Source organism: Tigriopus californicus, chromosome 12, assembly GCF_007210705.1.
Source record: "Tigriopus californicus strain San Diego chromosome 12, Tcal_SD_v2.1, whole genome shotgun sequence".
NCBI lineage: Eukaryota > Metazoa > Arthropoda > Copepoda > Harpacticoida > Harpacticidae > Tigriopus > Tigriopus californicus.
The window spans coordinates 2213963-2241102 of NC_081451.1; the positions used below are offsets into that span (position 1 = coordinate 2213963).

Genomic DNA, 27140 nt, shown 5'->3' on the forward strand with positions numbered 1-27140 from the left:
AAAAAGTGAATGAAAAGCACAGCATCCTCATTTTTGGTGTTGAGCGTGGATCAAAATAATAGCAAACTCACAACATAATTTTAAAAAAAAAAACCTTTTCTTGCTTCTGTTGTGCCACAACTTATTTTTAATTCATCATTAGACCCCCAACTCCTATCGTGGGTCAAAATCAGAATACTACTTGCTCAAACAAGCAAGTAAATTGAGTTCAATGACAATGTTTAATCTTTTTACAGTACAGGTTAGCGAGGCAACTTGTCTACATTTTTGCTCCATCGGCCCGAGTCAGCTGTTTGGATTGCAGTTCACTTCACATTGCGAATAGCGCAATCGCAATCATATGACGTAGGAAGTCAGCCTCCGTATTACTTGTTTTGAATTTGAAATCAACGACAAGTTCTTTTTTCCTTTATACCTCAAACAGAAGTGGACTTTCGATCTGGAACCTGTGACGGAATGGCGTGCCCATGAGTATCAAATCTACGCCATGGTTGCTGATGAACAAAACCAAAGGTTATTCAGTTCTTCGAGTGATGGAGAGATCAAGGAATGGAACCCAAATTCAGGAGAGATGATCAATATGACTATTATGAAGGTAATTTTGGAATTGTTTGGGAGTTCTAAGATCTGGTGGCCTTTTCCACGGATGTTACCTCACATGGCTTCTTTGGAGTTGGACTAGATTCTAAATCTCTTGACGAACATCCTCAAAATAGTTGCTTCCAATTCCAATCACTTCATTACTTGGCATTTAAGCTCAACGAGTTGTCTCGACCAAACAGTGCTTAAAAAAATGATTTGACAAATGTCATTGATAAGCTTACGAGCAAGCTTCAATACAGATTAATCTTTCGAGACAATATTTCAAACATGTAGCTACTCAAAAGTTTCAGGGATTCAAAATCGGGGGTTACAGTATCACTTTTAAACAGACATTGACGACTGCATCAATTTCAAGCCGCCAGGAGCAAATTGTGAGTATTATTTGAACTCGCCTTGGGTGACTCAAAAATACTTTGCTGCAAGAAAATCATATTGAAAATGTGCAAGAGCAAATATTTTTGTTTGTGACTTATTGACTTTGCTTTGAAAGAGTAAGAGCACGAGCTTCAAATGAACTGTAGTAATTTTAAGAAACCACTGGATTTTATCAGAGAAATGTTTTTACTAACTTACAAAACAACAAAAATGCCGTTCATGAAAACAATTTCACAACCGATGTAGAATCTCCTCATAAACTTTGGCTTAGATGTGTTTTATTGCTTCTAATGTCATTGGCAATCCCAAGATAATTAATATTTTCAGGGTGACGCAGTTTCACCTCCAAATTTTAACGTGAGAACCAAACTATCAATTGAAACGTTATAATCCTTTTCACTTGCTCATTTAGGATATTTATTCGTGATATCAATTGCCACTAAATTGGTTTTTTTTTATTCAGTGTGGGTATCCCACATATCTCGAATTCATTGTGACGTCTGACATTTCAATCATACTCACATATCGTTTAGGGTTTGACAAAATGATTCCTTTTCCTCATTATAAATCGACCTTTTCATGGCTATTTCTTCAGTTTAGAAAATGTGGAATATCGTCTTTGTACTTTTGTTTTTAAGAAGTATATCTTTTTTTGCGGAATAAGGCTGAAATTTCTACTTAGACATTTTTGCATTCGTAACTTCATGGTGATTCGTTCTATTCATCTTAGACTTTCAGCGCTTTTTGAGTAAGTAAAAACCATTTCAATAAAGTCAAAAACTGTTCCGGCTATTTTTTTCAATTATTGATGATAATTATGATTCAACTAAAGTACGCACCTATCTCCATATGACTCCACTTCTTGCACCAAATAAGGTCTTGAAGTGATAAAAATTAAAATTGAAAGGAGTTCCGACCAAGCCGTCATTATTTGAAAAGATATCAGCTAGACAACAATTAATAAAATGCAACAAACAGTTGCGTTAAAAACGTGTGCAAGAAAGGCCTAATTTCCGTTGGAGCGAAGCAAGCTTCAAAGGCCATTTCCCCATGGATGTACTTGTAAATAAGAACGCATTTAAGATCTGGTGCTCAAAAATATTTGCAAAAATAATTTGCCCAGGTCCTGGTGAAAACAAGCTTTTGCTTACCCAGAACCTGAGGAATTACATGCTCATGAAATTTTTGATGTATCAAGATGCTAACGCAATGATAAAATTCCGACATTATTTAATCATGATCAAAGTGTTCCTGAAATAAATCTATCTATCTATATCTATCTATCTAAAATAGATACTACCAATAAGAGATAAAAGGAGCCGAAAACAAGTTCTGTCAATCCCCGTGTACTTGCACCATTACAAATGGCCTTAGCGCAATAAGTGCGAGGAAAAATTCAAGGCATGTGCTTTTTGGAAGGAACATTCATGGCTCATTAGAAAAAGCTTACGACAAGCTCCAAACGAACATGGCATGTTTTTCGTTCAAACAGATTTGTATTGCAAAACGTTGCAACGTTTTTGACGACAGACACGCATGCATCCAATTAGTCGAAGTGAATTCTTTCGGGGTTTTTAGAATCGTTACGATGAAGATCATCCCACGGAGATCAAAAGCCTTCATTTCCGAGGCGGAGCACTCTACGCCGGCGACGATAAAGGAACCGTAAGAAGTCTGTCTGGTCCAATTTGGCCTTCAAAGGCCAATTGAATTCAAACTAAGGTCATGATTTGTACTCCACTGCTTCAAGATCAATCGCTACCAGGATGGATTCAAAATGGATCGTCAAAAGTCCTCCTATGCGGAAATCTGGAGTCTGGCCCTCAGTCCAGATGGAACAACGCTCTTCAGCGCCAAAGACAACCTTGTGGTGGCCTCTTACGTTGGTAAGGTGAAAAACGTAAACGTACTACTTATTTTTCACACATTTCTGGTGGCGCCTTGGCCGTACAGCAGTGGCCTCTTACGTTGGTAAGGTGAAAAACGTAAACGTACTACTTATTTTTCACACATTTCTGGTGGTACAGCGGTTCGAAGGGTGTTTTTAGGTGTATTTGGATTAATATGAGTATTATGACTATTCATCCTGGATTGGCTACAAAAACGGGGTTTCTGCGAGTTATTCGAGCGTTTTTTTTAACGACCCACCCAAAGCACTGAGGTGAGAAAAGTGTTTGGTCCAGTCATTCTAGTCAGGTTAGGAACACACAAAAGAAAATGGCTCAGTTCAGAACTAGATAAAAAGGATTACCTTGACTGTATATAATGATGGTTGAAAATGGTATCAAAAGGCTCTGGGATGTTGTAACGCTGGTGATTAATTGCAAGCGATGGACATAATGATTTTAGACATAATGGCGGCTTAGATTGAGAAACCAATTTTGTGGAGTAACTTTCAATTGAAAATTGTCTCATGAATCTGAAAGTTATTGATTTGGTGTCTTGGATTGTTGCGCTGTAAACTGATTTGTGATTGCCACAATGCCATATATTTTTTGAAAATTTGCATCCCTTCCATTAATTTCTATTTTCTATATTTTTATTATATTTCTATTTAATTTCCATGTATTTTAGTAAGTCAAACTTTCATGACTTCATGCTTGTAACCTTTTTTTATTAATATAAACATTAGTGAACTTTTCATTATATTGATTTGTTAATGTTAATTTGAAGCCTCTCTCTGAGTAAGGGGTAAACTATGTGTTTTATGATTTTTCGCCGAAAAAGTTGTTTTTGCTGTTTTACAATTTTTCCCTCTCCCCGCTCTTGGGTGATAATGTTTTTGTCGCTGATAATACTCATGCCTCAGTTATACTCCGTTACAAGCGAATGATTTTTATCGAAATATTTAAATAGTTTAGCCCTCTTTTGGCTGAAGCAAGTTGTTGCTTCGTTTGTTACGTTTAAAAAGGCGTTGATTCTTACTCTGAATTCATTCCAAACATGTTCCGTGATGAGAATGGCGTTTTCTTTTTCTTTCATAAAAGATGACTGACTTTCTCCGACAAAAATATTGCACGGTTTTCTCAACAAACTATTACAGAACATTTGAAGAAAAAGCTGATTCTTGAAATAAACTGTTATAGCGGCGTTGGTTTTTGAATTTGATGATTATAGAAAAAATAAAATCCAAGTTGAATTTGCTTCCCACTTTTAAATAGATTTGTAATATATCTATCTATCATAAATCAACTATTATTCAAAACATCAATCACAAATCTCATAAACTAACCAATAAAGACTGCGTCCCTTACAATGAATACTCAAAGACAACCAAAGCCACTCAACAGATGTACTTCAAGCACTACAACTGCTTTTCAAAAAGAAAAAAAGTCGTTGACGTGTCTAAAATATGAATCCAATTCTATTCCCTATACACCTTAAGCTAAGATTAGCTTCCTTGACGTAACAAACATTGAAGTGTTCCACGTTCCATGTTCCACGTTCCACTTTCAGAAGATGAGCCTAATCAGCAAGCCCAGTTCCAAGACACATTGGCCGTGAAGGCCACCGTTGAAGGCCGGGCTCCTGTGATCGTGAACTCCAAATTCATCGTGTGTGCCGATCGGACCGGGATGAAGGCCTTGATATATGACCATTCACGTCAAGGTTATCCCCTCCTTGGTGAGCTCACGGTACGTAAGGAAGGTCCTCCTCTTTCCAATGTGATCTCCGAACACGCGAACCGATTTTGTACGCACTCTTTCAGGGTCACGACATGATCATCAACGCAATTGCGTTTCAAGAAGACTCCAAAGTGATCCTTACATCGGGTTGGGATGGACGAGTCAAGGTTTGGGATCCGGAAGTCTTCCAAGAGACGAGTCAAATTGAATTGGGCACATATGTGAATTGTATTTGTGCCTGTTCAAATGAAGTGGGAACTTACTTCATTGGAGGCAAGGATGGGCGGATTGTTAGATTGCAATTGTGAGCTATGTATAATGATGTATTATTATGATGCGGTACAATACATATTAGGACATGAATTTAGACCCATAGGAGCGAGATGATTCACCTCAAATGGCGTGTATACGTATAGGGATTTGTGAATGGAGGGCTTGTTTGAGCTTTGGAGCGAAAGTGATCCAGGAAAATCGTTGTTATCAATGGTTCATTAATCATTCAAGAGCTTTCATGAAACGGAGATAAGTTCAGATAAACTACCTAAAGAGTACAACCAGTACAAATAGTCCGTTTGCTACCGATTTCTAAGTTTAGATCGGATGCAAAATCATAATATTGTGCTTACGATAAAAAATCCTTAGTCCAATCAGTCATGACAAAGTATTTGAAAATAATAAAGGAATATAAATGATAAGAAAAACTAAATGGTAATTTTTTTTAAATTTATCTTTATCTTAAGATTATTTTAAGATTTATTCAAGATTCAAGGGACCTAAAGCACAACCACTATACCATAGAATGACGCAAAAGATTGCACAAACCGTAATGCAATAATGCATTAATGAGGTAAAGAAAATATTGTTACCCCAATAATCCCCAATATTTATGGTCTTTTATTTCAAGCTAACATAGCAGCATACTTTAGATCAAATATCATTTATTGGAGCTTATAACATCCAAAATCTGTTTTTAATGTCCTGACTAGAATACCGAGTTACCCTCAAGTCATTTGGTGGCTGATTTATCCAACAACTGAGCCATTCAACGATTTCTAAGCAACATGGTAGAAATATGCTTATCTAACTCAGGCTGAAAATTTAGCATCATTCGGATTAAAAACATCTTTTGCTTGATATGTCGCTCAGTGTATTTTGAGTGACATATGTCTCCTTCTTTGAACGGCAATGGCCTATATCAATTGTCTATTATAATATCAACTATCTTTAAGAGTCTTCATAACGTAGTTCAAGCCTACCTAACAACATTTGAAGAATTATGGTTGGAAATAACCGAAGAAATGACCGGCGTGATTGGCGATTGAAATAGTCAACATACATTTTACCGCTGAGATCCCCAGATATTTGTAATCCAAAAAAAATCCTTGACACTATTCATTACGGTGTTCTTACAATCCCCAAACGACAATATTGAGGGAGGGTTATCAAACACCCGAAGACGTGGGTCTTCAAATGATGTTCCACCAATCAGTTACAACTTTCATTGTTGTTATCAAATAAGTTTTCTGACTCTAGATCTGGATTAGGTGTCTAAAACTTGCATCGAACCTAGGACCTCTCTTTCGTTCTAAGAACTACGTTAATCACTACGCCAGGTATGAATCGTCCATTACGGCCAAAGTTCAAATCAGAGGAAGAGCAAAGACAAACAACACGGCTAACGCGCACTGTGAGTTAAGAATTGGGTTACAAAGTAATGCTATCATGACTTAATATCCAAATACTGTTTACTCAAACCGGCCTGTGATTTGAAATCATGAAATGATTTGATTCCAGCGTGGTGGAGGTTGGCTGAGCACTAGGGCTGAGGCGAGTCCTTGGATTTTTAGATTTTTTGCCGGACTTGCCGAGTCCGGACTTGAGTCCGGCAAAAGACTGGAGTCTTTTACTACAGTCAGGTCTTGCAAAAAGGCTCGTCTTACGAAATTCTAGGAAAAAATAAGTACATTTTCTGGACGGGTCCGGACTCGAGTTCTTTCTAAAAGACTCGAGTCCGGACTCGCCCCAACACTACTGAGCACACGTTGTCTCTACTTCTGCTCAATACATCTTTTCAGCGCGTTGAATAGCGCCCTCTGAATTGTCTGAGGAGCTCAGAGCGTAGCCAAGGACCCTGACATTTTAGTCTTTATTTTGTACATGAAAAACCAAACACTATGCTCATAAAATGTTGAAGGTGAATCATGAAATTAATGATGACTTGGCAAAATTTTCAAACGATTAATCAGTAATTGAAGCTTCTGGATTTACAACAAGTACAATATTTCTAGAAACGCTCTTTACAACCGTTAATGAACGTTGATGTTGAATGTCTTAAGCAGTCTCTTCTTTGATATTAGAGAAATAGAAGATTTTAGTTTGCTTAGCATCACATATTGGCGGATTTAGAACTGCGTTAATGGAAATTGGCACACCAAAAGAAAAAAATGCACACGCACACGCAAAAAGATATTAATAACATAGCAAAAATGAAAAGGAGCTCACCAAATGTAGAGAGTGACACACAAAAGGGAATGCACAAAAATGTGCTTATAGCACACCAAAAAGTATAAATTGGTACACTGAATTTAAAAGAAGGACACAAAGTTAAAAGATGGCACACCAAAACTAAAAAGGTAATGCACTCAAACCAAGAACACAACAAAAGGGTTTGTAGCACATCAAACTTTAAAGTGGCATACCAAAAATTCAAAGGTACTCCAAAAGATAAATGGCACAATGAGAAATAAAGCTACAAATGAATAGTTCTTGAGCCATAGAGCTCCATCTGTCAATCATCTATAAAGCAGAAGTTAGTAATGCAAGATTTCGTCAATCTATTTAAAAAAATGCTACATTTCTGTTATATTTCAAATTGGACTTTTTCAGTCTCTTGCCAGCGGGCCCTGAAGACTACCAGAATTCTTCTGTGTTTGGGTGACAGGGTCTACCTCATGGTCTGGATTGGGTCTAGCAACCCTGGTCCAACCATGTAGAGAATTACTAGACAAATTTGTGCCTGATCTGGCCAATGCGCTGAGCGGCCCCATCGGTCTTTCCACAGGGCAAATCATTCTAGCAAGGAGAATCTCAGATTAAATATTTTATAACCTTGATTCTACCGTTTCTGAATTGTTGAGGCTTCATGACACTTAAAAAAAAACTGACAACATGTAAGATAGTCACCTAAGCAACAATTGAATGAATTCTTTCTCTAATGACTGTCATCCGCTTTGTTTATGTTTTGTACACTCACATAGACAGTTGGTCCACTTACCTTAAGACAGCCAAACTTTGTGGATGTGGTTAGTGTTTAAAAGTAAAATGCGAGCGTGAAAAAGGTCGGGGAGGTTAATTGAATGGGGAAACCTATCCCATCTGAGGGAATTACTCTTGGCACTTTGCCACGTCTTGGTCGTTTTCAAGGTTTACTATCAACAACGGGGTTGAGCCCACGATCTTTTGTTAAGAAAAGGTTCTGGTCAAAAACAAAATATTGTTTTTGCAAAATCTTACAAGAAATACGAATTAGCTTTATCAATATTTTTCTGAAATTGTTTCAATCATAAGATTCATCAAAAAAAAAAATTGCAATCATACATTCGAGTCACGCTTAATTGCTTCAATCATTGTTAAACGGCAATCGTTCAAATAATAAATACAATGACGAATCAAAGTGGGTAAAAGTCCTTTTTATGGATCGGAGGAAGTGCCCTCTGCTTTGCCTAGGTGCGGACAAACTAGAAGAATACGACAGTGAGGTCAGCGCACCTTTGCGGTTGAATTTTGAACCTTCAATTCCGTTCCAAAACAATGAGTTTACATGGGTCCCAGATCCACACCAAACACATTTTTGTGCCTTAATTAAGGGTGAGTTCTAAGGCTAAAAGTTACTCTTCAAGCAACATTAACGGCAATTGCAGCAACAACGGATTCAAAGTATGTATTTTCAACAAAAAAAATATAGAAAGTGGCTTAAAAAGTGGTGTTTAAAGCGTTCAAAGTACGTTTAAGGGTACGTGAAGGGTTTGAATCTGGGACGCATATGAACATATTGTTTTGGAACGGAATTGAAGGTTCAAAATTCAACCGCTTAGTGCGCTGAACTCACTGTCGTACTCTTCTAGGACAAACAAACGTAGAAACGAGAGAATATGCTCTAAGTAGGCAGACTTTATCAAGAGATTTTTAAATGACCAATTTATTGACTGAGTACCTTGACACCACAAATAAGCCATCAGCTCTTCTGGGAAACGTTTCAAATTCCCTAAAAATAGAATACAGAACAATTTTGACATGTGCAGTAAATAATCAGCTTTTCAGGAGATTGTATAATGTATGGTTAATAACGCGCCACACTTTTGCCATCATAATGTCCAACAAATAAGGCAAGGAAAAAGCAGTCTCAGAAGTATTTTTGATGACTAAGTTTAAAAGCACCTCTTTCTCTAAACTTACTATTATCTTTTTTAGCACAATTCAATGGAAAAAGACGACGAAAAGTCGCTGGTATGCTGCAAGTGTATGTACAATGCATAGCTCTCTGTTTATCCCTATTTGGATGTCAAACGTGTTCGTTATTATAGCCTTATACGTAGAATTTGAAAGGTTTTTTCAGAGGGGTTGGTGATGCATTTTTAGTGTTAGAATACATCAGCAATTAGTTGTTCAATGAGAAATACCTTGTTAAAGTCAGGCACCTCAGAGCGTATTCTTGCATTTCTACGTTTGTTTGTCTGCAACAAGAGGTGGGACAGGTAAATGAAAAGGACTATTAGAGCTGGACTAATCTAGTTTTAAAACAGACAAATTGTAAAACTCTCTATACCAAAATTCATAAAACAGGGCCGGTCATTGTTTCCTTTCCAGTTGTGATGTTTCTTCTTAAAGGAGTGTTTCAGAGGTGAAAATAAACCAAAACTCTTGTCACGATAGGGCGCCTCAAATCTAAGGGTTTCATCTCCATCCCTAGAGGTATCCCTCCCAAATGAAATAAGAAAACTCCGTTCTCATCTAAGCAACGATTCCGGAAAGTGGACGCCGAAACCAGTGTCCAAATCAAACTGGATGTTCACACAGACTATCTGGCCAAATGGAGAGTCTGTTTCTCCCTTTCCACATTGGATTCAGGCGTGTTCGGTTCAGTTAGATAATGGTCGACGACTTGCTCGTATCTCCTTCTCTCCAGACGTACTCGCCGGCCAGCTAATTCCAAGCAGCAGAAATCCCCGTGAGATCTCAAGCGATAGTGCTTATGGTACCGACAAGCTTGGAGGTCTTGACCAGGATTTGGATGGTTGGTGAAGTGATGAGCCCTCCTGAAGATGGGCTTGAGGTTCTTGAACTTGTATTGAATGTGTTCAACAGCACCAGTCATGTTTAGAGTCGGTGAACGGAAAGCCGTGCAAATGAGTTTTGTGAAGTGAAACCACCTAGAGCGACATGAATATTCCGATCCAATTTGTTTGGGTAAGATTGGAAATTTGATTCCAGGGTGACTTTTGCCAATGAAGAGGCTCAATTTGCGAATAAATGATCTTTGGTTTTTCGTACTAATCATACCTGCAATGTTACATCACGAGAAATGGTCTGACTATTGTGGGAAAGTAGGGCTTCATGAAAGTACTGAAAGACACACAACATGCGTTGACGAAACACTGAAAATGGTTTTAATTCAATTCTACTTGCCAATAATAATTGCTTTCTTTAATGTTTAGTTCTTATAACTGTATTATTTGTCAATATGATTACTTAAGAAAGATGACACACTCATTTACATCTTGAAATGACTCGAAAAGTTATTTAGAGATTTGTATTATTTTGACGGAGAAGTAATGAATGCCCTTTGAGAGTGTAGTAAATTTGCTAGTTCAAGTTTCACAATAAAATCCCAGACCGGTTAAGTTGATTGGGACGCGCAAAAGACTGAATAATTAGGTAGAGGGTCGAAAAATGACCTGTTATTAATTAGCTAGAATGACCATTGATTTCTGGTATGTAGTAAGTACCTACATTGTTCAGGTACACGTGCACGTTTTTGAAATAGTGCACACTCCCAGTACATTTATTGAATGCACTTCAAGCAGGTTTTGAATGGAATACTTCTCAAAGACAAAAAAAATGCAGCTGTTCTTTTGAGAACGTAATTTTCAAATTGGGACCCTTTGCATGAAAATAGTGGATTTTTATAACTATGCCCTTGCTTTGTACCAGTTGAGTAATGGTAACGTCTCTGCACTTGAGAAGTTTTTGAACGGCATTTGAAGGAAACTCTACCGTCTGTCAATCAATGATCTGGCTTTAGTGCTTAGCCACGTGTAATGAATTTGATTTGTTCAAAGTCTTATTTATTAGGACTTGTTAAGCCAGGAAGATGCATTTGAAATTCCTAGGTGGATTTTGCAAAGGACCCACGGGGTGCTTTCCAAATGAAAATGGTTTTGCTTTACACATTTTTCAATGATTGATCAAACGGCTTAGATTGCCAAAATTCAGATGCGGCCTCGGTGAAAACTGGTCCCTCTTTGTTTGCCATTCTTTCTCAACACCGGCCAAAATATGGGCGGTATATTCGATTTCCCGTGCTTTTTCTTCATTTGTCTGGAATGGTTCATTTCCTTGGCAACTTGAAATATCCGTTTTTTTGTTCAACCTCAAATGTGAAATATGCTAAATATGCTTAGGCAAATGTCAACCAACTCTCACTCTCATTTTGGATTCCATGGATATCCATGTTCAAGGTTATGTGGACGGAAGCTGAATTCTCTTTTATTTATTTTTTTCGATGTTTTGAGCTCAAACTGATCACCAACTTTTTACCGACTGAGCAAACCCAAGAGGCCTCAATTCAAAAAAGCTGAGCAAAAAAAGAGAAAACTGAGCTCGAGATTCATTCGCCCCACTTTGATTTTTCTTAGTAAGGCTTCGAACAGCAAAGGAGGAAAATTCGTTCGTGATCAGATTGATCACTGCATCATTGGCTCTGTGCTTTGTCATACCATATGGTTTCCAAGTCAATCATCACCATCATACTCATCTTTTCTTTCCTAGCCATCATAACAGCCATCTACATCTTCCTCTTCCTTCAACCTTGGCAGGAGAAATTCGTGATGAAAAAAAACCTGCAGTAATTGAGCCTTGCGTCACTCACTCCATAGCAATTTTACTATCTTGGGGAAGTGCTTGGTATCTCCATGGTTCTCACAATATAATCAACTTGCACGGTTTGCTCAAGAATGGCTTGGGACGAATTTATTTTTTTGAAGAAAGAGTAAATTAAAAAGGACACTTTGAGTGCTTTTCATTATGATATTAGGATAAATGCCCATTCCCGATAAAAAGGTATGATGAATCCAATATATTGCTATGTAACAAGAGTATTTATCATTCATTACTAAGTAGCCAAAACTACTGAACTCATTTGTTAGATGAAAATCAACTAATACTCGTACCATCAACCATCGACCCAGAGAATTATAATAAGATTAAGAGCATAATTACAAGTTTTCATCTTAAACTTTGTTTGCTAAGTTTGAATGGTTGAGACACACATTTTTGAAACTGAATTCGTTTTGACTTATGTGCTACAAAGTGGAAATGCTCCAAGGAGAAATCAATGCATCATAATGTTTGTGGGTTGCAACAAACTTTTCACCGTGCCTAATTTTCACCATGCGTTTTGAGTCGTCTTCACTTTCGACTCGCAGAGTCATGCACCTGTTATCAGCAGGTGACATGCTAAGGAGGCTCATTTTTACTGTCTACGCTCGCGAACTCCAGATTACTAGAGCTCTGCAAAGACAAAGTGTATCCACCGTCTTTGTTCAGAGCACACCGTTCCAAAAGGCTGTTGAAATTAGTTTGGTATTATGCTAATGAAGATCTGGAAAAGGAGCGAACGACCAAGCCGGATTTTGAGCTTTGTTGTCGTAACTTGTAGAGGAACAGCCAATATAAACATCATCACGACCAATGCTCATATTGAAATAACTTGATTTTCTACAGCTGTTACAAAATTCAAACAAATGTTATTGTTTGGTGCAGCTTTGATGCTGCACAACAAACTCATCCAATCTTAGGCTTGGGATGAGTATGAGAACAATGAATGATATGATAGTTGGCTGTATTGACCTGGTAATGCACAAACCTCTGACCTTAACATTTATTAATAAGGCAATCAGATGTTTCTTTCTTTACATTTGTTCTCAAAAACAACATTAAAAAGACCCTGTAGGTATTTCAAATGTCTTGTTTAGTCCCGAGACGAAATTACTCAATATAGTTATCCTGCTTGACTAAAGGGAGCATTTGTGTCCCGAGGAGAGGAGTGATATTCCTCTACTTAGAGCTCTAAAACTTCACAGAGCGATCTCTCCCTCTGAGTGAATTGACAAATCTTCTGGTTGGGAAAAAAATTTCACTTCTTTTCTAACGGGATATTTGCATGAATGTCAAACACTCACGAGGATGCTAAACAATAGACAACAGATAAGAGGGAAAGGATATATCAGTTTGATCTCCAAAAGAATTTTCAATACTTAATTACAAGATTCGCGAATTATATAACTTTGACGTACGGAACAATGCAAGAGAGGCGTCTAAAGACCCCTGACAATTTGGCAATGTGATTGATTGTTGGAAAAAATGCCATAAAACTCAAACTATAGCAATCAAAACCTTTTAGAATAGAAGACTGTGCCATATCATCTAACTAGCAATAATGCTAATAAATTTTTTTTTCCTTCATTGCACTCAGCATTCCGAATGTGGAAAATGATGCGGACTCTGCAGACATTTCCCCACCCTCAGGTGTTCAAACTTCTTTCCTCCTTGAAGCATCTAATGATGTTTAGAACAATCTAATGAATGCTTGATGCTTCGAAAGTTGGCGAAATGCTGATGTTAGATGATTTCAAAAAACCATTTGACTTTCAAAAGAAGATACGGCACCCTTCATGAGGGAAGTAAGACCTATTTTCCTGCTTCCCCAACACCATTGTACTTTGGCGTGGTTTTACTTCTGATTACTAGCCCTTTTTGTGAACAAACTCTATGGTTGGGTAAACAATTACTAGGGATTATGGGTAATTTGCCAATAACCTTAGAATGCGGTAAAACAACTTGGTTCGCACGATGCCAATCAAAAAATGTATTGCCTTACAAACGCGAAAAACATATTCCAATCAAGATTTTTTTTTTCCTTTTGTACGTTATATCCACCCAAGAACTTCTAGAAATATGGACTGTGAATGAGCTTCTCGTAAAATTGGCCTGCCCTTGGTTATAGCAGCTCTAAAGCACTTTTCGAATTAAAGTAAGAAAATAAGAAACGTACATCTCTTCTGTTAAAGGCAAGTAGTTTGTATATAAGATTCTTGTAAAATGGTTTCTTTCAAAGTTATCTTGTCAAAAGCTCACGTAGCTGACTAAGAGCAGGCCGAAAATTTGCATTTTATGTAGTGTATACTACATGACTTCGGACTTACCTCTTGAGTTCCCTAAGCATAGTTTGGCCAAGTTCGTCCATTCAGTAACATCTTATGGCGGTATGAATGGCTTATTTCGAATACAGTGAACGGTTTGGGTTTTGATTGTTTTTGCTTCCGTTTATAGTCCACATCTCTAGAAGTCCGTGATCTATCCTACTCTCATGCAGCTAAGCACTCTCCTCCTCACTTTTTTAAGCAATGTTGAATTAGTTTGCCATACATTTACAAGGGCCATCGGGGCTTTTTTTCTATCTTGTTGAAGTTCGAAAACATATTGGGACAACGCACATTTGTTGTGATAACTTGACAAGTAGAAAAATAGCTAAACGGGAAATTTTGCAGGCATTGTCATGTTTGAGGTCAAGGTTTTCGATGATCAAGTCGATATTTTTGGCCAAAACTATTGTTGGATTATTTCATTTCGATAGTTGATTGAGAATCAATTGCACTACTAAACTCAAAACCCGTTTTGAATAAAATTGCGAGGTTGGCACTTGGGAAACCGAAATTGTGCCTTGCAGAATTAAACAACCGAAATGTAAAAGTCAACGTTCTCCCTAAATGTTTAGCGTCTCTACAATCCACAAAAAGTATTTCGAGTACAAATTTGCACAGTAAGAAAATAATCAACATTTTTTAAAGATCAAACTAATGTTGTCTCTGTTGTGTTTGATTTCGCATTTCTTATTTGGCTTTAAATTCAAGTAGTATCTGATACACCAACAAATTAGATGGTACTTTTGTAACTCTGGTGTAACTCTAAGTGTTCATCTTAAAATACATTCAGCCAGATATTGGGATGCCGATCTGACGATATTCTATAATTCATGGATTCTTGAGTAAAGGCCTTCGAAGACCTGGTAACAAACCAATCTAGATTTGTAAAGGAATGCATCCCAGGAAATCCGCTTCGGTTCAGTGAAATAAATCAAAGCCGATTCAATAACTGATCACTTCCTTTGTCAGGTATGCAGGAATCAATTCCGCTGAAGAGAATACATTGGCACTTTGTCCAGGAAAAGGTGTGCCAGGATGAGCAAAACCCGCACCATTGTCCGTATAGTGCGGAAAAACGCACCCTTCTTGGCCTTCTCCGTAATCATGTTCGCCACCCTGAGCCTAATGCAAAGCCCATTCAAGAACTCTTTGGAGGCCAGGAACAAGCCCGCGGAATTTGAAATCGTTGCTCAAAATTCTTCCAGGTTAGTTTTGGTTTGTTCTATGATATTTGAATTGTGTACCCTTTTTGTTTTAAATATTTTGGGCACACTGGGCAAATGAATGGTAAATGATAAAATTCCAATTTTTAGGGTCGGTCAAAGATTGCATTTGTCACTTGCTAAGTGATTAATGTTAACATAATTCATAGCAATGCAGGTCGCATTCCAACACCGAGAGGTGAACCCACGACTCGTGGATAAAAGAATTTAGAGTAGACTCCTTGATTACTCGGCCACCCAAGGTCCTTGAAAATGTAGGTGTAGAAAACATTAAAGTTTGCCCTTTAATTACCAGCCTGCTTTTGATCAGGTAGAAAAAATGCCGCAACACTCGCGGATACTTATTGAAATCTAAATATCGAGAGGGAACAATTGCATTGTGATATAGAAGTTATTCTCTTGCATAAAAAAGTAAATAACAAATTACGGAGCAATTTAAGAAAAGTGTATGTTTTCCTAGTGGTTAGTTCTTTTGTGGTTTGGGCATTTCGCTGCGAAATTTAAACCATTTTGGTTGATTTCTTGTCAAACGCACTGTAAAGTTATGGAACATTGAAATTGCGTAACCCAAAAGCTAACAGATTAACATTTATCAAAATAGAAGCCAATTTGGGTAAGCAACCTAAGATTAGAGTAGTAGAATAGTGCCATCAATGGTAAATTTAGTAAATAATGGTAAAGTTATTTACGTATGTCAGAGCAAGAAAAAAACTTGGACACGCCAAGTTTCCAGTGCGCCAAGAATGATTTCATGCGAATTATTGAGAGTAACGATGTCAGAACACGAAATATAGGGGGCAATGTGTAATGAATTTCAGCCAACATCTGGATTTACAAGTTATTTTTGCGGAATAAGTAAAACCTGCAGGAATCCGACACATGAAGGTCAAACTTAGTTATGGACGGCTTTTCATAGCTGTGTTTGATGAATCAAGTGCTCTGAATTCCTTTTGAGCAACGGCAGGATACACGCAGATGAAATAGGCAGCTTTTAAATCAAAGAATGGAGTTTAGTTGTATCCTATATTGCAAAACATCCTTGTTTGGAAATGAGGGACTTGAACAACATTTCAAGGCAACAAATATCAATGGGTTCTGACGCTAAACATGAAGCGAGTCGTAATTAGTGAAGGCACAGTACATCTGATTTGAGCTATGTTTTTTCGTTCGAGAGATAACACAAAATTTAGGAAAAAATGTCAGAATTTAAATACAATTAGAAAAGGTATCCGAGTTATTCAATCAGGATGATATTTTCATGGCACAAGAATCGTAACTCATTCCAAGCTACTGGATTCGATATGGAAAACCGATTTATACTCTAACTTGCATACGACGCAAGAAAGCAAAGCATTTTGAATACTTAAAGACAGGTGTAAACTCAGTGTCTAATAAAAAGCCAGCTTAATTTGAAAGCTCCATTGATCTATCCCAAAATGATTGTTGATGAACTACCCGGAGATTTCTCCGTTACCTAGATTTTTGAGGTCCTATGAGGTGGCTAAACGCAAAAAAAGCTGATCAAAAAGTTAGTTAAAAAATGGTCACTCTGTCGAAAGGAAGAAGCCGTTACATCCAACCAAGACATTTAGCACTAGTGATAGGATCAAATCAAATTTCAAACTCAAGGTTGCCAGAAAACTTGGAAAGCGAAAGCACCAGCTAGCCGATTCCATCAAAGCGCAGAAAAGTTAAGTTTGAGCAAAATCAACCCTGGTTTTGACGGAAGAAAAATAAGGGTTACTTTTTGGGGCTAACTGACGGGTTTCAGACATTCCACTAATAATGTCATATGCCAATGAAAATAAAAATTGGTAGCCCGTGATTATTAATTTGATCTTATCAGAACCCAGGTAGGTGGTAAAAGGCGATTCGAAACCTCTCTGACTTTGAGCCTTTAAACCGTGGATGACGAACATGATTGTTCCTTGGAACCAGAAAGTTACCAAAGTTCATGGCGGGTCTTTTGTTTATCAACAAGCCTGGGCTGCAACCCACACGGCCATGGTGGCTCAACCCTACTTCAAATTGTACTAGCCTGAAGACTATTATGTCGGTTTGATATCAGAGAGGGATTGGAAGAATTAAGCCACAATCTTTGACATCAATGCAATTATTATAATACATTCATACAAAATCTTTGTCACAAAAACGGTTCGTTCAATTTTAGGACCAGAATGATCCCTGAGCGGATCCGAAATGTGCAATATCACGTGTTTCCACATTCAATTCTCATTTTATTTCTTTTGCAAGGGAAGTGATTCTTTGACATACCTTTATTTGACCACTTTGTGAACTTGGCACCGACATGTTTGCTGAGCTCTTCGTTCTTTCACTTTGCTCAAAGGGCTACTGGATTAGCTATTCCTTTTATCTGAAACTCATACATTCAAAAAGGTTGATCATATGTTCTGTTTTCAGTGTCTCCATGAAATGTAATCAACATCGAACAGTCACATCCACGAAACTAGAATCTCGCCATCCCTGGAGTGGAGACCCCAAGTGTGCCAGATTCAAAATCAGGTGAGTGAATTATCGACGTTCTTGTTGAGCCCAGATTTCCGATGGGAAGTTCAATTAAATCTGGAGAATTCGTGCTTGCGATATGCATACCAGCCCCTAATCCGCTTGGCTCGATTTTTCATTCCAAATAGATTATGAACAAGGACAACCAAATAAGACAGGATATCCTTGTTCATTATCCGAGTACATGGTGGAACGAATTCCATATTCATATGTTGATCTTAATTCAGTTGCTCATTTTTTACACGGCGGTGCAAGAGGGCTTTTAAGGCAAATATTTTGCTTCATTCTCCTCACCGACCATTCTGATGAAGTCATTGAACACGAATCCGCACCCACGTATGATAAGCAATCTTACACGAGCTATGCTAATGCCTTTTGCAAATGCAACCGGTTATAACAATGGAGGGTTATCAAGGTGGTCATGTCTAAATTGTCTATTATGTTTTATACTCCTTTATACTATTATACTCTTGATAAAAAGTTGCACAATGTACACATTTTTTTGACAAAACTGTGGCAAGTTATCCCCGATTTGGCTAAAAAAAAATTTGCACACTGATTTGCTGACATGTAAAAATGTCACACATCAAGCTTCAGGTGCCTAGGCCATCCAGGGCCTATTCTAGGGCCATGTCCATTTTGAGCCAAACCACTTGACCAATGAGGTTTGAACAGTCATATGTCATAATATCAAAAATCCAATTGAGATGAAGTTTGCATCAAAATGCTCTTTGGACATTGATAGAACTTTTGACTGAATTGTGATTAACCAGTGCCCAAAATGAAATTCGACAAGTTTTGCCCTTATTAAACCTTTGACCTTTGCTTAGCCGCAATCCGGATTGTCTCATTTGTTTGGCGCGTACATGACTTTATGGGTTCTCAATTATTACCCCAAAAACAAATATGGAATCGCAATGGGTTTTGATTGGGTGACAACTTTTGTGAGTGTATGTTGCCTATACTCAAATCTTAAAGGTGCTGCCACGCTTGCCAGTCTCATGACTTTGTTTTAGCTAAAACTGACGCCCTACCACAATTTGGTGTACGTCCTTATTACCTTTGTAACAACTAAAAATTACCTTGTACCTTAAAAACATTGTTTTCAACATTCAACGTACATTTTTTTCATAAATGACATACATGGATGATATTTGTTCAACTTCACAATGCTGAAGTTCTAAAAGAATTGAATAAAACCCTCAAAACACAATGCCATGTTTATTTTGGATATTAGAACCATTAGTGAAGTGGTGCACCGATTTTTCATAATGGTTACTTGCTACTTACTGGATACATGTATTAAAAGGGCTGACATTTTTTTCATTAAATTATTACAGTTTTTGGTTGAGACTGAGTTCATGTAAAGAAATTGTATCATTGGAGGCTTAAAACATATTTCCATCTATTCAATTTGGGACAACTTGAACTTATTTTTAAACACCTTGTGCCCACTTTCGCCTATTTTCGTCACTGTATCACACTTTTGTTTCCACAAGTGCTTGATCCAAAAGTCAGCCTGATTCCCAAAATTGCTCACACCACCCTAAAGTGATACCTTAGTGTAAATGATATTTATTCATCCTCATGGACCTTCTAATTTATTTTTTTGTTCAGAAATTGACAATCATTCCATTGTCCAAAACATCAAAAATATGTCATTATTATTGCTTCTGTCACTCCATGGTTAACTTCCAAAACTTTCCTTGGGAAGGTCAAGGCGGAGAATCAAAGGAAGGGCCTAGTTTCTCACCCTTCGTCGAAATGATTTTGAGTGGAAGTAATTTATTTTGACCCCTAACAGCTTACACGACGAACCGTGTCTTTTTTGCTTTCTAAATCGAAAACGTTCTGTTTGATTTTCCAGTCACATGATCCCCCATTGCCGACCAGCGGTGGCTTTGGCCAGTTATCCTGGCAGTGGTAACACTTGGGTGCGTTACCTACTTGAGGGAGCAACGGGAATCTTCACCGGTTCCAGGTACAAGGATCTCCAAATTCAGATGTACGGTAAGAAACGCTTCGTCAGCTTATCAAAATCAGCGTACTACCGTTACAATTGAATCCAGATGCCGATGAGCCCGTTATCATAGTACACTCACATGAACTAGACGTTTAAGATCGACCAACATATACATTGTCTTTCTATACAAATTTGATATGATTGTCAGGACTCTGGGGCGAAATACGTAATTGGGCGGACGGAACAACAATAGTACAGAAAACCCACGACGCAAATGAAGCCCATGTGACCAAGGTAGGTTCCTTCCTTAATAACTCAAGAAAAAGATCGGACAATAAAACATTTGTAACTTGTTTTGTACTGCAAGAGGAAACAACCATTCTTACAGAACAATTGTCCAGACTAAAGTTATAGAGTTATTAACTACAGACTGTCATTAACAGTCTTGAGATTTTAAGGGGATCTTTTTTAGTCTAAATCCAAATCCAAAATCCAGTTGCGTTTCCATCTAGTGGTGGATGTACATATAAGAATTCAATTAGTAAAGTTACTAAGCGATTCATTCCATGCGATTTGTCGAACCAACTGCAGTTCTAGAACAACACGTTTCCATTTGGGGAAAACATTGCAAAGACACGTTCGTCGTTTTCAATTGGATCAGTTTGGGTGAACATTCAAGAGCAACAGCGTTCGTGAGATCAAAGCCAAACACATAACCACGAGTTTGTTTTGCAGTACTATTTAGTAACGGTTCGTCACGTTGTTCCATGGCTTCTTTATCGCAAAGTTGTTCTCTTGCTAATCTGGACGTTCCAAATTTGGACCACCCGGACATTAATGGAATGTACTTGCAGGATTTTGAAGGAAGGGCAATCTTATTGTTAAGAAATCCCTATGCAGCCATTTTATCGGATCACAATTTCTTATTTGCTGGCCATCATGGACGGGCGCCACCGTCAAACTACGCTAGAAAAGGTTAGTTGAAACGATTTTCATGATGATTCTTTTCTTTGTCTCCAATAATAACAACGTTTTGGGCCGCACGGTCCTTGCAGATTGGAATCAATTTGTGGCCATTCAGATGAGTCGATGGCTGGAAATGGCAGCAAATTGGACATTGAACAGTAACCCATCCAAGGTGAGTATTAACAGAGAGGAACTCCTTTGAAAGAATGCAACTTTTTTCAGCTAACTTTGCATGATTTTTGTCATATTTTATTGGAAAAAAGGAAATCACTTTTCTGCAGGATTTCAATGCGATATTTTTACAAAACTGTATTTCAATAAAATCTTTCTGGCCCTTTTTTTTAACTATTCAGAGTAGCTAGTAGCTTTTGAAAAGAATCGAAAAATTTAACACGTCAAACAAACCTTTTAAAGCACTTAATTCAAAAAGTGATAAGAGGCTTTCAACCATTGAACATGAAAGAAAGATGAGTTTGTTGTGATTTTCTACTGCACCTGAATCGGTAACTATTGAACAGGGTGACTCTAGCCAATTGAAGGCACCACGTCTACAATCAGAAACCCTACCCAAACAACCATTCAGATGTCACTCATTCCCTGTTAAAACGGATCCGCCTGGCTTGCTCGCATGGCACTCTCTAGGCCTTGCTTCGTCTATGTTTTCACCTTTTTTTCTTGCTTTTGAAATGCGACACACATCAGGGTGGCACAATTTGTTTTTCATGCTCTGGCTCTTTGGAATAAGGAATGATTTTGAAGGTTTGTGTGGTTCAATTATTTTCTTAGTTTGGACAATCTTAGGCGGCTGGGACTAGTTTCGGCCATTACGTGTTTCTTTTGCTTTTTGAGCTCTATCAAGGCTTGAATCATCAATGTTATAGATTTGAATTAAAATATAGACACCTTGGCAGACATTTCATTCAAAAAAATATGAATTACTTGCCTCAAACTGAAAGTGCTTTAAACCCTTCAATCCTTGATCATCAATAATAACATTGATAAATTGATGGAGCTGATTGTTGAATTGAGGTCAGTTTTTGACTCGAAACTAGAACCTTCATGATTCAGGCCATGGTAGTTATTGTGGTTAGTTAATGAAGAATGTGAGTTGACCTTTCAATTGCAGTTTGATTTGCTTTCTTACAAATCGCTCAGGAGATAAAAACTTGCAAGGAAAACTAACAAAATATTTTGAGGTTGAAAAAAGAATCACCTAAATCTATTCGTCTCAGAATTGGCGGTGGTTAGCTTTGAATTAAAGTTCAAGCTAAACGTACCAAATTGCTTTTTAGTCCCTATAAGTGGCGACTTTTTGAGAACGTGGTTGAATGAATATTGTTTGTTCCATGAACTAGATAAATCCAAATATAATGTTTATCTCAATTATGGAATTACATTGACTCTTACAATTGTCTCACAAGACAGATTAATGGACAAACATTGGGATAAAATAAAACATAAAACACGATTTAAGAGGGTTTTCTAGGCTTTGTAAATCTCAATATTGTGAAATCAGCCAGAAAACAAAAAAAAACTAGACATGATTTGAGCGAAATTATGCGAATGAAATGTAATTTGTTTGATTAAAATCGTGTCTGGAATTAAGGGTTAGGATTGCATTTGCCAAAAAAGGCTTATCCAGATAATGGAGATTGTTGCAAGATATTTTGATCTTTTCCTCCTTTGTTCCGTCGATTTTTGGCCAAGGAGTTGTGATGTACAGCCCTTGTAAAGCAAGTATTGGGTTTGCGCCCACTAACGGATATATTGAAAGATTAAGTATTGAATCATATTGAGCCGCCTAAAACCTTTGGTCTTTTATTTCCCTGATTCTCTTCCAGGTGTTGGTCCTTCATTACGAAAATGTCAAGTCAAATCCTGAGCGAGAAATGAGGAAAGTGCTGAACTTTCTCCAGATTCCCGCAGATCCGTCTAGATTGTCGTGCATGCAAATGCATAAAAACGGGTTCTTTGTCCGAGGATCAGGCGGATCTGATGAGTCTGAAGTGGTTCCATTCCATCAGAAAACGAGACAAGTGATCGATTCTTTGATTGACCGCGTGAACGCCATGCTCTTTCGCCTTGGTTATGAAGCCATGCCTTTGAACAAGTATGACTACTACCACAAGGTGAGCAAGACTTATCAAGAACCTCTGGAAAATGGACGGGGATGCTAAGGTTGAGAATCAACATTTCGGAATTGGGTCAGTGGAATGTATTCTACAGTACTTCAAAAGAGACTGACCCCAGGTCGATAAAAGTATGCGTTATGATTTTTAGCTCAATCAAATGAGTCAGAAGTTAAAGTCCCTCAAAGCTCACTTAATAGCTCTACAAAGGATGACGGAGCTAGACCTATTCTATTAATGAATGACCACAAGAAGGCTCGCTCATTCTTTCTGTGCCTGGTTAACTACTGAGCTCTGAGAGGTTATATGTTTTGATCAAGCTGAAAATTGTAACTTTGGCTTGAGATCAATCTCATTTGTAGAATTGTTGATGTGTTTACTCACTTCCAAAATTCTAGTTATGGAGCCTACCACCCCTTTCTGCATTCCAATGCTTTATGGACTTACCTTGGTTTTTCCACGTCCAAATAACTATGTACATTTCTTTTTCAGACTGATGAAGAAATTGTGACAGGCATCCAGCGCCGAAATGAGATCCGTACCAAATCCAGTCACACTGAGTTGCCTTTTGTGAAAGATGACGTCATTGATAAGAGTCATGGAACCAAGATGGTGCTAAAAGAATACTTCAAATGGTTGGACACTGACCAAGAGGGGGGCCAAGTAGGTTGCAATTTAATGCATAGCACTATCAGCACAACATGCAATAAGTTATTTAAGTAATTCATCAGAAGGAAAGCCAACATGATTTTGGGATGAAAGGGTCTTCTAAACACAGAAGGCTGGTCATTCCGCCAGGGAGTGCCAGAGGAGAATTTCTTATATCTTTCACATTTAGCAATGCTTTTAATTTCTGCATTTCCCTTGTAACTCCTCTCTTTTTGTAGCAAATCAAGTCTGTTATTTCCAAAGAAAAATGAAGACATACAAGTCCTTATATTTGGAACTAGGGCGTGTTTTTAAATGATGATGATGGCTAGGGGCTGAAAAGATACTTTTTAGGTTGCATTAACTTTTGGACTTTTTTGGTCATTTGGGGGCAAATTCGCATGCTCGAACCATAAAATAAGCTAGTGACGATGAGTTTGGAGGAAATTGAAGGGTTTGTTTCATGTGTTTGAAAACTTGATTCCCGTTGAATTACTCTACTTATTATTTGTTTTACTAATTAAGATGTTTATTTTCAAGAACTAAAGGCTAATGAAATTACAACTGCAGTTTCTGCAACGTTTCCATTCTGGCGAGTTTTATTTCATTTAGGGCATCTTTTCTTAGAAATGCATATTCTGGTTGACATTGATAGGTAACTGAAAGTGCATTTTACTATTTTATATGAATGATGCCGTAAACACGATGTACACTATCTAATTGGCTTTTATTTTCACACAATGATAGTATTGATTTTTACAAAACATTTATGTTTTCAGGTTGCTTCAAAATATGAACCTCACTTAGAAGGTGTAGTTTTGAGCCTGCTTTAAAATTCAATTTTTTGTTGATTCCAATACAAGAACAACCCAAAGAGCAAGGAGTACATAAAATATAATGAGGAATGAATTTTTGTCATAAAAACTACCAAAATATTTCAATAACCAAACAAGCTACACTCTTTTTCGCCTTTTTATAAGCCATTTACGCATTCGGAATCTATAATATCGTTCACTAGCAAATCCGTCGCAATAAAAAAAACAAAAATAATAATTAATGTGAGTAAGGGTTTAAGGGGTGAGCCCTCGCAGTTGCATTTTTGTGGCAAAGTTGTTTCTGCCATTGTGGGTGTGATTGGCCACGGACTTTTAGAGATGTGGACTGTGCACTGACGCAAAAATTACTTATCCCCTAAACAATTCACTTTTTTCTCAGAATAAGCACGTCATACGACAGCAAGATCTTGTTAAATAGATGAACTTGACCAAATTTGAGCCCAAAACTATGCTTAGGGAAGTCAGGAGACGTGTTCAAAGTTATGTAGTAAACACTACATAAAATTTGAATTTTCGGCCTGCTCCTGGTCAGCTACGTAACCTTTTGACAACATAACTTTGAAACGATCGACTTTGCATGTAAATGACAAAAAATGACCTGCCTTTAATTGACGTGTTCTGCGTTTCTTATATTATTACTTTAATTCGATTCGAAAAGTGCTTTACATGTGCTATAACCTAGAGCACGCCAATTTGAAGGAAATCTCATTCACATTCCATGTATTTCTAGAAGTTCGCGGATTAACCTTTTACAAGTTCCTTTGATAACGGGTCAGGGAGGAGACCCCAACCAGGGATCTTTCTCATACTGTTCGCATTTTGTTTGATTTAAGATGTTGAACTTACTGCAGTCTAAGTCATTTGAGCAATACTTTCTTCCAAAGATTTTACGCCATGTGCTCAGCTAAACAAGAGACTTAGTTATTCGCCATTTTTCAGACCCAGGGTGACAAATCCGAGGACGTAAAAACGGCCCTCATGAAGCAGCTGTTCCGGAGTCTGCGATCCAACTCGGATCAGAACACAATTACGGGTCTTTCCGACAAGGCCGAGGGCCTTTTAACTAAGGCTGTGGAGATCTGGCCAATCCTTCAGAAACCATTCCAAAGAGACCCCATTCAAGATGCCATAGAAACCGACGCTTACCGAGGCGAAACCATGGAGGATGTGGCGGGAAATTTCAAATATATTTAGATTGAAACAGTCACAAGCAGGGGGACAATAAATTTGAACTTGAAGAATACTGGACGTTACTGATTGGAGCTCTCCTTGGAAAATCCGTCCCTTGAGTCGGCCGATCCCAAGGACATATTTGAGTCTTCGCCCGCCAACTCTGACCTGAAATTAATTTCATTTGTTTAAAAAATACTGAACACGAATGGTCTGACCCAAATATACTTGCATTGAGGGCGGGTTGCCTTTGCCGGATCCTGGTCCACTTTGTCCGGACTGCGATTTCCGGAGGGCTTCTTGTTGTTCTTTGAAACTCAAAGGAGCTTGTGTGCCTTTCCCGCCCATCTTTTTCTTCTCAATAGGCACCCATTTTAAGATCTTCATGGAAGTGTCAGAAATGGTCACCCATCGCTTTTCCCAATGGCGAACCTATCGAGCACATCAAGCTCATATGTTCAGAAGGTGGTTTTGACCCACACAATAATCCTGGACCCATCATTGTATAAATTGTATAATGCCAGCGAACTCGAGATTCAGGTTAGAAAGAAAATATTAAATGTTCACAAAAATCTATCCAATTATAAAATGCGCAATGGTCTCCATTCTGGATTGAAAGGAGAATCTTTTTTCATAATAAAGTACAAACCCAAATAAAATGGAACAGATTAGCGCCCAGGTTTGAACTTGGAACAACAATCAAGGGAAGGTGTCTGTCTTTATATATTTCCTGTTCAGTCGTTGCTGACAAATGTATAGATCTTAAGATATTCACATCAACCTGATATTTAGTTAACCTCATGTACTTTTCCGAGTCTATTAACAAACTTGGGATTTGAAAACGTGCACTTATAGAAATCTCAAAAAATGGAGACCAACAACCCGAGAAGAATATGCATGCATGATACATTGCTAATTTGGGGTTACTTAAGTGTGCGAATACTTTTCAAGAATGAGTAAATTTAAGATTTCGGAAGGATTGCAGAATAAGTGCATAATAATTTGAATTTGGAAAGAACGAAATCCTACGAAAAGTAAAATCCATTGGAAGCTTTAAAACCCATTTTTGTTGGGCTCGTTGCCAGACTCAGACTCGGAAAGTGAGTCTGAGCTCAATTTTACCTTGTCCACGGAATGCATAACTTTTCGGAGATCATCTTTGGTGCGAGATCGTGTCTCGGCTCGGAAACTTCGTGACATTGGAACAGGATTGGTGGAGTACAATTTTTATTGAACACTTGACTTTCTGAATGTTTGGCTTTGTTTGGCTTGAAAGCGCCTACCAGTTCAGGGCTGAGCATTGGGAGCTCTCAGAGCCAAACATCAAAAGTATTGAAAGATCAGTTAAATCTTGTAACATAAAGTAATCACAATTTTATCCTGAATAGGTTGCTAGAAAAATGGGAATTCGATTTTCTTTTTTTAAATATGGACGGACAGACATTGTAAAATTATTGTGAAGATGTGACCCTGAAAAAGCGGGAGATTTAAACCAATGTCAGTTAGTTGCTTGGACATTCAAGGAACTGGATTGAAATTCAATGTCTGCCGGTTAAGAATAACGTCATTCCAAACATTTTTTCAAACACTATA

At 37.8% G+C, this 27140-nt stretch overlaps 3 protein-coding genes across 3 annotated transcripts in view; 2 read left to right on the plus strand and 1 right to left on the minus strand.

The window, feature by feature from the left end:
• Positions 1–5265, plus strand: part of LOC131892158 (notchless protein homolog 1-like) — a 7415-nt gene extending 2150 nt beyond the window's left edge. Inside the window, exons 2-6 of the mRNA XM_059241934.1 lie at positions 425–595; positions 2557–2643; positions 2729–2864; positions 4435–4613; positions 4688–5265. Of these exons, the coding sequence (XP_059097917.1) occupies positions 425–595; positions 2557–2643; positions 2729–2864; positions 4435–4613; positions 4688–4912 (798 nt within the window). The 3' untranslated portion in view covers positions 4913–5265. The remainder of the gene's footprint in view (positions 1–424; positions 596–2556; positions 2644–2728; positions 2865–4434; positions 4614–4687) is intronic.
• Positions 5266–9341: 4076 nt separating this feature from the next.
• LOC131892087 (WSCD family member AAEL009094-like) lies at positions 9342–25571 on the plus strand. The gene is made up of 11 exons (XM_059241826.1): positions 9342–9358; positions 9471–10070; positions 15056–15291; positions 17731–17832; positions 19703–19845; positions 20007–20092; positions 20653–20773; positions 20854–20936; positions 22606–22893; positions 23386–23556; positions 25317–25571. Exons 3-11 carry the CDS (start codon positions 15122–15124, stop codon positions 25569–25571), a joined length of 1419 nt encoding a protein of 472 aa, XP_059097809.1. The 5' UTR covers positions 9342–9358; positions 9471–10070; positions 15056–15121.
• Positions 25546–26858, minus strand: LOC131892088 (B-cell CLL/lymphoma 7 protein family member C-like). Its single transcript, XM_059241827.1, has 3 exons — positions 26670–26858; positions 25780–25979; positions 25546–25715 (listed from the first exon to the last, which is right to left on the minus strand). The coding sequence occupies exons 1-3, from the start codon at positions 26745–26747 to the stop codon at positions 25628–25630; spliced, it is 366 nt and encodes a 121-aa protein (XP_059097810.1). The 5' UTR covers positions 26748–26858; the 3' UTR covers positions 25546–25627.
• Between the last annotated feature and the right edge of the window lie 282 nt (positions 26859–27140).